Raw genomic sequence first — 15,874 nt, 5'->3', positions numbered from 1 at the left:
ATTGGCCAGTAATAAGTTAGTAAATAGAGGGACACGTGCTGTTTATTGTTAGAACACAAGGGGTGTAGATTTAGGCCCAACAAGGAGTCATCGTACTCTGGTGTCGCATCTGCCTTTGCATTACACCCCTCACCCTGGCTAGCTTCCTGCGAGCCTTATTCCCCGGGACAAGATGGAGGAGAATTCACTGCACAAGAAGCAGCTCCAAATATGTGCCCTCCGTTCGTAGGTCATCAGTAGGAACCCCACGTTTATGTCACTAAGCAGTAATTAAGTTCATTAAAATATGTATTAGAAATTAGAAATGTAGCCTCATTTACCCTTTAGTATATTCCTGATTGTGTGATTTTTAGATTAGAGTCCTAGATACCATTCTCAAAATCGTTTAGATGGTTTAAAAGGTGTTATAGTTGTAGCAGGATAATGAGTCTTACTTAATATCCCATATAATTAGATTTATTTGAGTCTCTGTGCTCCTGACAATTTTTTTTTTTCAGTTTAATGGAATACAAGATTAGCTTTCAGTTAATTTTTTTCTGGAAAAATTATTTAAAAATCTTATTTAATGTCATGAGAAGAACAGTGCTTTTCCCCCCTTCTCTTTGTGCTCTGTGGGTTCTGTCTCAAGAGCTTTCCATCATCAGCTGGCACATTATATAAACCCCCGAGCCCCAGCTGCTGGGGCTCTATATTTAGTTCACTTCTAGTCAATGACTTCATTTTATCTGGGCTCTGCAGTATTCTGCTGTCAGATTTAGCTCTGTGTGACACCTAGACTCCTTGTCCTTTATTTGAAATTTTTTGGATGAAGTGAAAAAAAACTTTATTTTCTATACTTGAGATTATCTGTTTATTAATTGTTTCAAGAGAGTAAAGGAAATCCTTTAAAAAGTAATCTAAAATACTACATATTTTATGATAGTGGTTTCTAGCATTAGGCCTTTGCACAAATATTAGCCTCTGTTGGGAATGAAATTAAAAAATTTGTGAGTAATTGCTAAGTACAATTAGTAGTTTTTAATTTGTTTTTAATGTATAAATTTCAAGTGAATAATTTACCTGAATTTTGGAAGCTATATAACTGCTAAATTACATGTTCTGTTTAGAGAAAAAAATAGGGCTCTTATTTGTAAACAAAGACTACTACTAGCATTGTAGCTGATGTTGCTTGGTTAAAAAAAATTAAAAATGGGCCTTCTGTCAGATCCAAGAGTTAGAAGGGTTAGTAAATATTTAAGATAGCTTGTGAAAATATAGTGTAGTCCTTAACCAAGTACTGTTTTAATATCTAGTGTAATTTTATATGAAAATAGCAGGCAACCATTGTTCTTCAGTATTTGCTTGTAGTTTATATTTGGAACTTTGCCAATTCTGAGTTAATTTTTGACTAAGTTTACTTATAAATTTGATTAGGCAGTAAGCAAAAGTGTCTTACACTTGATTTTTACTCTTTGTTAAAAATATGTTGTATTTAAAAAATGAAAGCAGGAAGTGGAAACTTACCAAATTAAATATTTTTGAGCTAGTCACAGTAAGAACACACCCCCTGAGTTCCAAGGTAAACGATTTGTGCTTAGACATAGGTTCATGTGTTACTCAGTTTCTTTGAACTGTGCAGCACAGAAATGTAGTAGCGATATCTTAAAATAGACAGGGGACAGTGGCCAGCAGTTGTGGACGACTATAGATGGTGAGGCTGCCTAGCGCCTGTGGTGATGCAAGCCAGAAGTACATGCTCAGGGCATTGATTTGCTCAAGGTCAGCATGTTCTAAATTGAGCTGTTCGAGTATGGTTTCTGTCAAGAACACGTAGGGCTCTTGAATGCATAAACCGTTTTAGCAGCACAAGGTGCTGTATTTATGAGGTGTGGTGGCAGCATTCAGGTCATGAATATCTTTTTCTTTTTTTTAAATACAGAATTTTATCCTGTGGTTCTGAGTCATTTCAGAACATAGAGGCAGGAAAGTAGGCTGTAAAGTAACCTGTGTAGCAGTTATATTCTTTGCTACTTTACTGAGTAATTTAGCATTAATTGTTGAAGTAAAAAATGCTTTTTATTTTCCCTGTAATAGTTGACAGAAAGGTACATAATGGTAAACAATTAATATAGGCTTTTATCAGTTTTTGTTTAGGGCATTCCCATCCCTTATGCCTTTTTTTTTTTTTCAAAGGTTTTATTTTTTCCTTTTTCTCCTCAAAGCCCCCCGGTACATAGTTGTATATTCTTCGTTGTGGGTCCTTCTAGTTGTGGCATGTGGGACGCTGCCTCAGCGTGGTTTGATGAGCAGTGCCATGTCCGTGCCCAGGATTCGAACCAACGAAACACTGGGCCGCCTGCAGCAGAGCGCGCGAACTTAACCACTCGGCCACGGGGCCAGCCCCCCTTGTGCCTTTTTAACCCCAAAGTATCAAAGGCAAAGTTCCTGTAACAAAATTAAGGTACATAGAAGGACCCATAGAATAATAACTGATGGTTTACACGGGGTGCTTTATAACGATGGAAGACCGGATGTGTGTCCTGTGTCACTTTTTCAACTGTGTTATGTCTGTTTCCTGGTTTCTCCTATCTCATCCCTGTGAGTTTGGTGAGACAGTTGAGGGAATTCCTGTTTAATAAGTAGAGAACTGAGGCTGATACAAGTCAGGTCCAAATTCATACTGCAAGTTTAACTCAATTTTTGTGGAGCTGTTTTTGTGTGCTGGCACTGTGCTAGGTACGAGGGATACAGAGGTGATTAAAACGTTTCCTCATTTAACAGAGGAGAAAAATAGTTTGTCTCAAAAGTGCTAGGCTCAAGGTGGGTGCAGGATGCTTTGGGGGTCCAGAGGAGAGCACTTAGTCTAATGTGAGGGTTCAGAGAGGGCTTCCAGGGGGAGATGACCCCTGTACAAGCCTTGGAAGCAGAAGGGAGTTAGGATGGACTAGTCTCAAAGAGCATTCTCTCTCGCTAGCCCATTCTTACCTCGTGAGCTCAGTATTGGGCTGCAATTGCTGGGAATTTCTTCTCTGTATCATAAAAACAGTTGTTTTTATTTGGGAATCTTTATTTGACAAATACAAGGTTGTCAGCAGGGTTTAGTTTGAACAGAAGTTGTAATAGAAGGTTCCAAATGTCTAAAATGAAGTCCTTTTCAGTGCCATACGTTGTGGCAATCTGCAGACGTTAAGTTGCTTTACTACGTATGGGCTTCAAAAAGTCTTTTTGGCAGAGCTCTTAATGTTTTATTTTTAAACTGCTTTATTGAGATATCATTCACATACCATGAACTTTACCCATTTAAAGTGTGCAATTTAATGGCTTTTAGTATATTCATAGTTGTGCAGCATCACCATAATCAATTTTAGAACATTTTCCTTACCCCGAAAGAACTCCCCTGCACACCTTCTACCCGTCTTTCCCCAGTCTCCCCATCCCTAGGCAACCAAGTCTACTTTCTATCTCTATAGATTTGCATAGTCTGAACATGTCATATAAATGTAATCATACACTATGTGATCCTTTTTGACTGGCTTTTTTTCACTTAGCATAATGTTTTCAGGGTGCATCCATGTTGTGGCGTGTGTCAGTACTTCATTTCTTTGTGTTGCCAAATAGTATTTCATTGGATAGATACACCACGTTTCCTGTGTCCATTTATCAGTTGATGGAGACCTCTTAAAATTGTATCAGTGAAAATTGTATCAGCTATATATGAATAGAAAACTGTAATATGTCCTTGAGTATTGTCTTTCATTCATAATATTTAGTGCCTATAAAGTGTAAAGTATTGTTCTGGGTGTTGGTTATACTTTGAGGAGCAGAAATATAGACTCTACACTGTGGTGCTCAGAATCTGGTGAGTAGACAACCGGAAAAGTAAAGTGCTCTGGTGGACAGGAACAGGGAGACACAGTAACAGGATGGACTTACTGTTTTTATTTTTAACTTTTTATTTTGAGATAATTCTAGACATACAAAAATTTGCAAAAATAGTACAAAGAATTCCTGTATACCCTTCACCCAGATTCTTCAAATGTTTCAAATTTAGACTTTTTACCACCCTAATTTTATCAGTCAGTCTTTCTCTATGTAAGTACACACACACACACACAACACTTTTTTTCTTAAAATGCTTGAGAGTTGCAGACTTGTAGCCCCTTTCCCTCTCACTGCTTCAGCGTGTGTCTCCTCAGCATCAGGGTGCTCCCTTGCAGAACCTACTGCAGTGCTCAGAATCGTCAGGTACCAGTAATTCAGTGTTATTGATTTGATGTTTGAACTGCTCAAAATACTATTTGATTTGAGTAAATTAAAATCAATTCAGTACCAGTATCTTATTTATAGACCATATTCACATTTTGCCAGTTGGGCTCACTAATGACCTTTTTCCAGCTCACGATTCAATCCAGGGTCGCATACTGTTTGCTTACTGCGTCTGCCTCTTCAGTGTCCTCTAATCTGGAGTAGTTCTTTAGTCTTTCTTTGCCTTTCATGACCCTGACACTTTTAAAGAGTACTGGCCAGTTATTTTGTAGAATGTTCCTCATTTTGGGTTTGTCCAGTGTTTTCAGCTTATGTGTTTTTGGAGTAACTGCACAGAAATGATGTTATGTCTTCACATCCTAGGAGGCACGTGATGTCAATTTGTCCTGTTACTGGTAACGTTAACTTGGTTGAGGTGGTGACTGCTGGATTTTTTCTACTGTAAGGTTGTGTTTTTCTTTGTAATTAATAAGTATCTCTTGGTGAGATACTTTGAGACTATGCCCATAGACTTTCTCATCTTATTTTCACAGACCAATTTTAGCATCTATTAGTGGATATGGCCCTAAACAATTATAAATGTGGGGTTGCAAAATGATGATTTTCTATTTCCATGATTCCTCTGAAAGGAATTCTTCTGTAAGGAAGATCTTTCCTTGGCTTAATATTTTTGTTTGTTTGTTTCTGTGTAGACTCATGGATTCATATTCAATGGGTTATAATCTGTTACTTGTCATTATTTGTTTTACTGCACAGTTCTCCAAAACTGTCCAGTTAGAGCCTCTTGAAGCTTTTTCCTGTATCCCTTTAACATGGCCCCGTCCTTCCTTGAGCGACATGGCCCCGTCCTTCCTTGAGTGCTTACTTTATGGTACTACAAGATATTTCTGGGTTACTTGGTACTTTTCCTACCCCCTCCCTGGTACCAGCTGTTTCTGTAAGGAACTGTGATTCTTTTTATTGGAGAATGGTATTCAGAAAATGAGATCTGGATGCTAATACCAGATGCAGTCATTGGTACTAGGATGTTATTGCTTTTAGACCCTTTGAGTGGCAAAGCTAGAAAGTATATGTTTGTGTTATGTGTGTGAATGTGTGTATTTCTATGTGTTTATATATTAAAACCATGAATTATACTGATAATCCAGTTATGAAACTTCAGAGTTCATTCTATCCTTCTTCCTCTATTTATTTATAATCCCTTCTCTGATACTGAGAATCTTAGCTCTCATTGTCCACAATGTATAGTGCTTATTTGCGCAGTTCTAGAATAAACTTAAAGTAGTTTTGGAATTGCTAATCCATACCACTGCTAATTTACTCAGCAGCGTGCAGCACTTCTTTACGGTTCTTCTGTTCTGGAGCCTCAGACTTGGAGCATGGGGTCTGCATACCGCGTTCCCCAGTAATCCCCCTTCAGTGTGATTGTTATTTATTTGAAGTATAAAGTTCATTTCTTTGTATTCCATTTTGGGCCCTCCATGTCCTTGTTTGTTTATTTGACTATGTGAAACAATTAACATGGTTGTGAAGATCAGAACTATACTAAAAGTTTATCTGAGAAGTGTCACCACCTCCCCCCAGTCCTGTCCCCTTCATTCCTGCCCACCCCTTTTGGTAACCATTATCATTAGTTTTTGTTTTATTCTGTGTGTGTGTGTGTGGCCGGGTAGGGTAGTACAAGTGAGCAGATAAATTGTCTATTTTCTCAATTCCCCTTCTTACAGGAGCGATAACATGCTATAGATACCTGTTAGCACTGACTGTTTTCCCATAACAGTGTTTCCTGGCAATCTCTTCATGTCAGTTCATAGAGATCTTCCCCCTTTTACTGCTGAATACTGCATTGTGTGGATTTCCGTTGTTTATTCGGCCACTTTCCTAATCATTGACATAGTGTTTCCCAATTAGAAACAATCTTGAAGAATAACTTTGTGCATATGTATTTTTGTATTGTTGGAGTTGTATCTTCACAGTAAATTTCCAGAAGTGGAATTATTTAGTCGAGAGGTAATGCATATATAGTTTTGTTAAATATTGCCCAATTCCTCTCATTAGCACTGCACCAATTTGCATTCTCACCAGCAGTGTATGATAGTGCCTGTTTCTCTGTAGCCTTGTCAACAGAGTATGTTGTCATTTAAAAAAAAAATTTACCAATCATGGGGCCGGCCCAGTGGCACAGCAGTTAAGTGTGCACATTCTGCTTTGGCAGCCCAGGGTTCACTGGTTCGGATCCTGGGTGCGGACATGGCACTGCTTGGCAGGCCATGCTGTGGTAGGTGTCCCACATATAAAGTAGAGGAACATGGGCATGAATGTTAGCTCAGGGCCAGTCTTCCTCAGCAAAAAGAGGAGGGTTGGCAGCAGATGTTAGCTCAGGGCTAACCTTCCTAAAAAAATAAATAAATAAATTTATCAATCAAATGGTAGTTTCTGTGTAGTTTTTCTTTTAAAAGATTGACACCTGAGCTAACAACTGTTGCCAATCTTTTTTTTTTCCCCTGCTTTTTTCTCCCCAAATCCCCCCAGTACATAGTTGTATACTCTAGTTGTGGATCCTCTAGTTGTGACATGTGGGACGCCACCTCAACGTGGCCTAATGAGCGGTGCCATGCCCATGGCCAGGATCCGAACCCTGGGCTGCTGAAGCGGAGTGCGTGAACTTAACCACTTGGCCATGGGGCCGGCCCCCTATTTGTAGTTTTAATTTGCATGTCTCTTATGAGTAAAGTTAAACATCTCACGTTTAAGGGTCATTTTAAAATTGTAGTGTGTGTGTGTGAATTACCTGTTCTTGTCTTTTGCCCATTTTTTCTATCAAGAGTTCGGTCCTTTGTCGGTCAAGTTTCAAGATTTCTTTTGTATATGAGGGATATTTACCCCGTTATTTGTGATACATTTTGTCAGTCATCTTCTGATGTTTTAATGTGTTGTTTTTGCCTTGTAAAAATTTTTCTTGTGGTTAGTTTTATCAATCTTCTTTCATTGCCTCTGGATTTTAAGTCATAGTTAGAAAGCCTTTCCCCACTCCAAGTTTAAAGAGCCGTTCACTCTTTCTTCTAGTACATGTTGAGTTACATTTTTAGTGTTTAGGTCTCTAATCCATTTTGACTTTATTCTTGTAGTTGGTGTGAGGTGGGGTCTAGTGTTCTTCTTTCCAAATAGCTAAGCAGTCAGAGGGACCTGCTTTAGATTGGGCGGGTGTGGGAAAAGCTCTGAGGACGTGATGTATTGCACTCAGACCTGAGGGCGCCTGCCATCCAGCGTGGGTGGGATGAGAGCCCCGGGCAGAGGAAAGAGCATGTATGAAGGCTCTGGTTGGAGTGAGCTTGGTGAGGTGAAGACCCTGAAAGCCTGCCAAGTGAGACGCAGGCCCGGGGAGAGGGGGAGCGCAGTGTGACGTGAGGTTGAGGGTGGCCTCAACATGGTGTGTGTTTTATCACTCTGGCTGCTGTTTGGAGGAGGGGACAAGAATGAAAGGAGGAGGAAGGCCATGAGGACAGAGGCGTTAAGTAATCCACAGAGAAGAGGCAGTGGCAGTAGAAAGAAACGGCTGGATTTGAGGTACATTTTGGTATGAATATGGTTATTTTGCTTTTCACTAAGATTTTTTTTCTTTGTTTCTGAGGGGATAGATGCTTTGTTATGGTTGATGATATTTGTTGTTAAATTGTGTGTGAATTTAGACAAACACCTGACTTCCATGGCCTTGGTTTTCTCATTTGTCAGATGGAAATATGATGATTTGGAGTCTACCTGTACTATACTCTTAAATGTATATTTGACACATGTGAAAGTTCTGCATTAAAAAACTAACAAGGGAAATGGAGGAACCTAGAAAACCCTCTACTAGCTGTACTTTAGACATGACTGCCTGAATCAGAGGAAGTGAAATACAGCCTTTAAAATTTTTTAAAGTGAAATCACATTTTTTTTTTAAGTTAAATAATTTTAGGCTGATTTGTTTTATAACCCCCCCAAGTTAGTGGGTAGAGTTTATCCTCTAGAAATGACCACTTTTTCTTATCGTGTATTAGGAGGAATATTTAAATAGAAATAGGATCAGAGAATACATTCTGTGTTCCAATTTGCTTTTGATTAACTGTATCTGTGGACATTTTTTTCAGTGTAAGTTTCTGTAGATCAGTCTTATTCTGTGAAACTAAATAGAAATTTCATGTGTGAATTCTGTTTAGATACTAATTGAACAGATAACTGTAAAGAGACATTTATAAGGAAATAAAGAAAATTTAGATGTCAGTTGATATTTAGGGAATTATTGATTTTTTTATGTGTGATAATGGCATTGTGGTTATTTTTTAAAAGTATTTCTTAGAGTTATATGTTGAAGTATTTATAAATGAAAGTATATGTCTGAGATTGTCTTGCTACCACCTAATGGGGAGCCATTGTGATAATTTTAGACAGACTTTTTGTGGATTTATTTGTAATTTTTGAAGCTGGGTGATTGGCAGATGGTGGTTCTACTGTGTGTCTTTGAAGTTTTCTGTAATAAAGTAAATAAATATCATCAGGTCTTAAATACTTTAAAACTAAATGCTAGCAACAGTTCCCATAGGTCTGAGTGTTCAGGAATCTGAATCCATGGGATTCTGGTAGTTTCCTAGGGCATGCTTTTGTCAAAAGCAGGGTTTTAGGTGGATGTAAACTTCAAACTGTAAGATTCAGAATGTTTGTTTGGTTAAGTGGAATTGAAATTTGATCTCTTATGTCTTTAGTGTACTAAGCTTTCATGACGCCTTTTGGTATTAATTTATTTAGTTGCAACTGTGACTAACTTCCTTTAGTTTCATTCAGATACTTTCACATCAAGGGGACTGGCTAAAATGCTTTCCAAATTTTAATTAACTCCTCTTTCCTTCTTTACTTTTTACTTAGTTTTAGACAATCTTTTATTTTCAATAGGTGAAAAATGGTAACCTTCAATATTGATGGGAATTTTTAAAATAACCTTTTAGATTTTGATTTCAAATTATTTCATTGAATTATAGTTTTGGATATTGTTTTGTTAATATTTAGAAAGGAATATTAATTATCTTTCTAAATATTGCTACATAATATTAGAGCATTTTTATACTCAGCTAACCCTTTTCTTTATGTATTTCCCTCTGGAAACATTTTGTCCTTAATGCTCTCTATATGTTGGAAAAACAAATAGGACTAATTCGTAAACTGTATTATAATCTTGAGCTAACAATTTGGTAGCCAAGATTATTTTTAATAGGGAATTTTTTCGTTGTGAAAAACACATAATGTAATATTTACCGTCTTAACTGCTAAGTGTGCCGTTCAGCAGTGTTAAGTATGTTCACGTTGTTATGAAACGGACCTCCAGAACAAATCTGAAACTCTACACCCATTAAACAACAACTTTCTTTTTCTTCCTCTCCCCAGCCCCTGGTAACCACCATTCCACTTTCTGTTTCTATGAATTTAACTGCTTTAAATACCTCATATAAGTAGAATTATACCGTGCTTGTCTTTTTGTGACTGGCGTATTTCACTTAGCTTAATGTCCTCAAGGTTCATCCGTGTTGTAGCCTGTGTCAGACTGCTCCTTCCTTTTTAATGTGTGTGTATAGACCACATTTTGTGTTTCCGTTCTTCCGTCGGTGGACGTTTGGGTTGCTCCCACCTCTTGGCTACTGTGAATAGTGCTGCTGTCTATACAGTGTACAAATATCTCTTCAAGACCCTCTTTTCAGGTCTTTGGGATAGGTACCCAGGTGTGGGATTGCTGAGTCCCGTGGTCCTTCTATTTCTGAAAGAGCCTTTGTCCTCCTTTCCATAGCTGTTGACGATTGCACAGTCCCAGCAGGATTTCAGTTTTTCCACATCCTCTTCAGCACTTGTTTTTTTCTGTTTATTTTTATAGTCTCCATCCTAATGGGTGTGAAGCGATATCTCATTTTGGTTTTGATTTACATTTCTCTAATTAATCATGTTGAACATCTTCTCATGTGCTTGTTGGCCATTTGATATCATCTTTAGAGAAATGTCTATTCAAGTGTTTAGCCCATTTTTAAAGATTTTATTTATTTCCTTTTTCTCCTCAAAGCCCCCCAGTACATAGTTGTATATTCTTCGTTGTGGGTCCTTCTAGTTGTGGCATGTGGGACGCTGCCTCAGCATGGCTTGATGAGCAGTGCCATGTCCGCGCCCAGGATTTGAACCAATGCAACACTGGACCGCCTGCAGCAGAGCGCGCGAACTTAACCACTCGGCCACGGGGCCAGCCCCTAGCCCATTTTTAAATCAGGTTATTTGATTTTTTTGTTGTTGAGTTGTAGCAGTTCTTTATATAGTCTGGATATTAACCCCTTATCAGTTATATGACTTGCAGGTATTTTCTCCCATTCTGTAGGTTGCCTTTTCACTCTGTTGATTATGTCCTTTGATGCACAAAACTTGTAGAGTTTGACGTAGTCCCATTTGTCTTTTTTTGCTTTTGTTGCCTGTGCTTTTCGTGTCATACCAAAAATATCATTGCCAAATCCAATGTTCTAAAGCTTTTCCCCTGTTTTTTCCTAAGAGCTTTGTAGTTTTAGATCTTAACATTAGCTGCTTAATCCATTTTGAGTTAATTTTGGTATATGTTGTTAATATATGGATCCAGCTTCATTCTTTTTTGCTTGTGGATATCTGTTTTTTTCAACACCATTTGTTGCAGAGACTGTCCTTTCCCCATTGAGTGGTCTTAGTTTTTTTTAGTTTTAGTGATTTTAGTTTCAGGTGTATAACATAATGATTTGATGTTTGTGTATATTGAGAAATGATCGCAGTGGGTCTCTTTAACATCCATCACCACACATAGTTACAGGATTTTTTTTCTTGTGATGAGAACTTTTAAGATCTACTCGCTTAGCAACTTTCAAATATGCAATACAGTGTTAGTAACTTTAGTCACCACGCTGCACATCACATCTCCATGACTGAACTCACTTTATAACTGTGGAAGCATGCGCCTTTTGACCCCCTTCTCCCATTTCGCCCACCCCTTGTCCCCTGGCAGCCACCAATCCATCTCTGTGTCCATAAGCTTAATGTTTTTGGAACAGACTTTTGATGTTTTCTGATGTAACTCTACCTGTGCATGCATTATATTTAGTAGTGTTAACCGTTTTATTTGTCCTGCCTCACCCTGAATTCTTTTCAGTAAGCACAGGGAACTTCCTTCTAAAACTAGGTCCTGCTTATACCCGTGGTTACTTACGGTGGGGAGATATTTGATATAATGGGATAAGTAGAGTAGATCTTTGTGTGATGTCACTTTTTTAGTGATCTTAAACTTAAAGAAATAAACACTTTTTTTTTAAAATAGAGGCATAAAATAGAATCAGGCACTTTTCTAGGTCCATGAGTTTACTCTTCTCCATTCAGTTTTTTCTTTAAGTCTATATTGGTGCGAAAATATTGAGAATTACGTAAAGTAACCCATTTTGTTTTCGGGCATCTTTCATTGTTAAAAGATTTCCCCTTTGGTAACCAGAAATCTAACATACGCTCACCCAGATTCACATAAAATAAGTGATTCGACTAACCATAAGAAGTTGGTTGGCATGTGGATTAGGTCCGTGTATTTTGTCTTATGTGAGAAACATAAATCTCTCTCAATTTAAAACCCTACAGTATTAAAGCCAAGCGTGTCAGTATCTTGGTTAGAGCCGTGGGCTTGTCCGTGGGCTCTGTGCCTCGGGCTAGATGTTAGACAAAGTCTCTTAGGTCCCTAAGGAACCAAACTCCTCAGAAGGAGAGAGAGGAGAGAAAATAGGACTGCTTTGCCGTGTAGTAAATTCTGTTCATTTGGAAATGGCTTTGGAATCAATCTGCATGGTCTAAGTGTTAGACCTTCTAAAGGCCATCTGAGGCCTCTTTCAGTCCCAAAGTTGGGTGATTCCTCCAGGCCTAGGCACTAGTAACTTCTGATTTCCCTCCCTCCCTCCTTCCTGAGATGAATTGAAAAATAACATGGCGTTTCCCATATAATCATTGCCCGCATTTTAAGGAGTCCAGACTTCATTCTCCCAAATTAACTCCTCTCATTCCTTATTTCTTTTTATAATGAAAAATGAGTGCTTATGATTCAGTACGTGATTTCAGTAATATGAAGAAGCAGCACCATGAATGATGTGATAGAATTTAGGTAGAACCAGCAGACGAGGAGCTCTGAATTTTAATCCTGATTCTGTTACCAATCGATTATATGTGATACTAATTAGTATATGTGACTTGTGAGGAGTCTGCTTAACTTTGTATGTTTGCACATTAATAGGTTAAGGTCCGTGTTACTATGATCCTCTTCCCTTATAGGTACGATATTAGGTTATAAGATAATATATAATTGCCAAATAGTATCAGTCAGACATAGGGCAAAAACATGTGTAAGAGCTTGGTCACAAAGTGAGTTTGTTAAGTTAATTCTGTAGATTGTAGCTGTAAAATGTGTAATAAATGTAATGCCATATAAACTGTGCTGATTTCTCATTTTATGTCAGGTTTGAATGACTATATTCTAGAATTACTTATAACTTAAATAGTTATTCATAGATTAAAAAGACTTTTGTGAGTTTTTTATTATGTTGGTTAAAAGCTTGTAGTGTCAAAGGTTATTAGTCTCCCTGTGCCGTGTGGCATTGTTTTGAAGGTGCAGGTGGCCACTGAGCATGCTCTCATAGAGTGAATGATGACACGGCCTAGATGTCCGCCTGGCCTCACACACTTGGGCATGCACGAGCCTGTCTGTTTAAGTGCTCAGCACATTCTCGTGAATGGAACCCACACCCTGGGTGCTGGTAGCCGGTGCCTGCTCCTGCGAGGAGAGCCAGTACAGTGGCCCGGGAATAACGTAGGCATCATCGGGTGTGGCTAGATTGTATTTCTTTGTTTTTTTATTTTATTTTATTTTTTCCTTTTTCTCCCCAAAGCCCCCCGGTACATAGTTGTATATTCTTCGTTGTGGGTCCTTCTAGTTGTGGCATGTGGGACGCTGCCTCAGCATAGTTTTTATGAGCAGTGCCATGTCCGCGCCCAGGATTCGAACCAACGAAACACTTGGCCGCCTGCAGCGGAGTGCGCAAACTTAACCACTCGGCCACGGGGCCAGCCCCAGATTGTATTTCTTGAGAGAGAGAATCTAACGTGTGCCAAACGTTGACATTAAAAAGAACAAATGTTTCTTTTGTGAGAAAACACTGAACTACAAAAACTTTTCAATGTATTTATCTAAAACTAGTGTGCTAAACTAAAAATCATTTGATTTAATGTTTTTTAAATTATAAAAGTAATGAATGCTCACTGTCAGAAAAAATTGAATAGTAAAGACAGCTATGAAGTAAAACAGAAACAGTTTCCCCCTTTATGTTGTGGCTCTGTTTTATAATTATTTATAATAGAGTTTGTACTTTATTTAAATAATCCTCTGATATATATTTCATTTGTTTTCTACTTTTTTTTTTTTTTTTTTGCTGAGGAGGATTAGCTCTGAGCTAACATCTGTGCCAGTCTTCCTATACTTTGATATGTGGGTTGCTGCCACTGGTAATGCCACAGGGAAGCTTCTCGTGTGTCTTTGGACACAGATAGATACGTTTTCACAACAATTCTAGAAGGAGAATTGTTGGGTCGAAGGATATGTACACTTCGCTGATGGGCACTGCCAGGTTTCCTTCCAGAAATGTATTTTTCCCATTTATAATCTCATCAATAGTGTGTGAAAATGCCCCTTTCTTCACATTCTTTTCATCACAAGGATATTTTTAGTCTTTCAAGTTGTTGGCTTTAAATAAGCAAAAAAACAAAATCAAGTTTTAATTTTTCATCACTCTATACTACATTAAAAAACAGTTTTGTCTGTCTCTGTTGTATGGTTTACTGGTAGACACTCCTTTATGTAGGGAATGGGAGTATAAACAGAGTTCATATAATAATAACATTTATTGACTGCTTAGTACCAGCTGCTGTGTTAGAAACTTTTCTTAATTACCCTTTACCCTGTAACAACCATGCTAGGTAGACATAGTATCTTTGTTTTACAGCTGGGGAATTTGCGATTCAGATATGTTAAACAACTGGCGTAATGGCACCCAGCTAATCAATCGCAGAGCTGCATTTTGAGCTCAGTTCTGCTTCTCTGCTTTACTGTGCTCCTTTTCCAGGGGTTGTCCCTCTGCTCCTGAAGGGTACTGATGACTTGTTTATTAATTGCCAAATTTGATGGATTTTTCTTAAGCCCACATCCGAGTGAACCTGTCTCATTCAGTGCTGTTAGTGCTTTGTTTTATCGGAGCTTTCTCTGCTGGCTTCCTCAACGCTGCACCCTCAAGATTCTTCTCTCACTTCAGACGAACGTCCGTGTCCTTTTCCTTGCCTCTTCAATGAATACATCCTCGTTCACTGCCGCTGTCTGGCTGGGATCTTTCTGTCGCATGACTGCAGCATGTTTGTGTGTTTAATGTGGTGAACTTTCAGATGCCATCCTGTGGCCTGGACCTCCTTTGAACACCTCATTTCTGTTTCCAGCTCTCTCCCTGCGTGGTCTCTGGATGTTGCTAACTCATGTTCAGATGGCTTATCTTTCTCCCAGTCTTCTCATCCTCCCATGGTACATTTCAAAGTTAGTAAAGGAACCGTTTCCCGGTTACTTAGTGTTGGAAAGTTTGAGTTCTTTGGCCTGGCTGTTTCCCTCTATATATCTAATCATTGTGTGACCAGATCCTACTGATTTCACCTGGGAAATATTCTTCTGTGTAAATCTGGCCATCCTCTTCTCACTGCCCTGTTCTGGTTTGGATTTAGATTAGTAATTCATTTTTTAACCTGTAGTCTCTGCCTCTTCCAGTTTATCCTGCATTGTTAGAGACGCGTCATGGACCAGTTTAAGAGATCACAGACATGTGCCCGCACACACATACTAGAAGATTTTTTACTCCTTTGCTCTTTCTTACCCCTTCAGTTCCTAATATGAATGTACTTATCAGGAAATGTCACAAACCAGTGACCTTTTGGAAACCTGATTGCAGAGACATCAAGATTTTGGCATGTCCTTGGCCTTGAAATAGTTCTGAACAATTGGAAAGAGCTCACACAGTAATCAAAAAAGAATTAGAGGAGTTTAAAAATGTGTGAGCAGAGTGTTGCTGTGCTTAGGAAGCATTTGGTAACTTTGAGCAGGTTTTACATACACCCGCTGATAACAGGAGCCCTGGCTCTGTTCTTCAGTCCGGAGCCTCCGGTGCCCGCTTTCCCTGTGGTAGAGCTGTTGCCTGTTGTGGCAGAGTGCTCCCTGGCGTTGCAAGGATGGTGTTTCTTTTCCTTCCTCAAAGCAAATTACTCATCAACAGTTTGTAAAGATAAAACATTTGTATTAAGGATGTTGTAAAGTAGAATCAAGTACTTGTAGAGCTGGAAACATCTACACAGACATTTAGTCTAACTTACTTTATAGAAGAAGCAACTGAAATCCAATATACTTAAGTGAGAATTAGCATATTAACATTTATAAATACCTCTTAATTTTTACATGTATGTAATATGGGTGTATTTGATTTTGAGTAATAACAAAGTAATAGTAATAAAATTAATCTTTGAAGCTAAGGATATAGCTTCT

The 15,874-nt window shown here is 38.4% G+C and overlaps 1 protein-coding gene across 5 annotated transcripts in view; it reads left to right on the top strand.

Moving 5' to 3' along the window:
- HIPK3 (homeodomain interacting protein kinase 3) overlaps window positions 1–15,874 on the top strand; it is a 100,454-nt gene that overhangs the window by 39,327 nt on the left and 45,253 nt on the right. Inside the window, exon 1 of one of the 5 annotated variants that reach the window (XM_070229196.1) lies at window positions 7,468–7,812. The exons of the other annotated variants lie outside the window; for them this stretch is intronic. Coding sequence (XP_070085297.1) covers window positions 7,673–7,812 — 140 coding nt within the window. The 5' untranslated portion in view covers window positions 7,468–7,672. Of the gene's footprint in view, window positions 1–7,467; window positions 7,813–15,874 lie in introns of those variants that run through there. 5 annotated transcript variants of the gene reach the window in all.

This window comes from Equus caballus, chromosome 12 (assembly GCF_041296265.1).
Source record: "Equus caballus isolate H_3958 breed thoroughbred chromosome 12, TB-T2T, whole genome shotgun sequence".
Taxonomy (NCBI): domain Eukaryota; kingdom Metazoa; phylum Chordata; class Mammalia; order Perissodactyla; family Equidae; genus Equus; species Equus caballus.
Note: the sequence above shows the minus strand (reverse complement) of the source record. Positions and strands in the feature narration are given on the sequence as shown.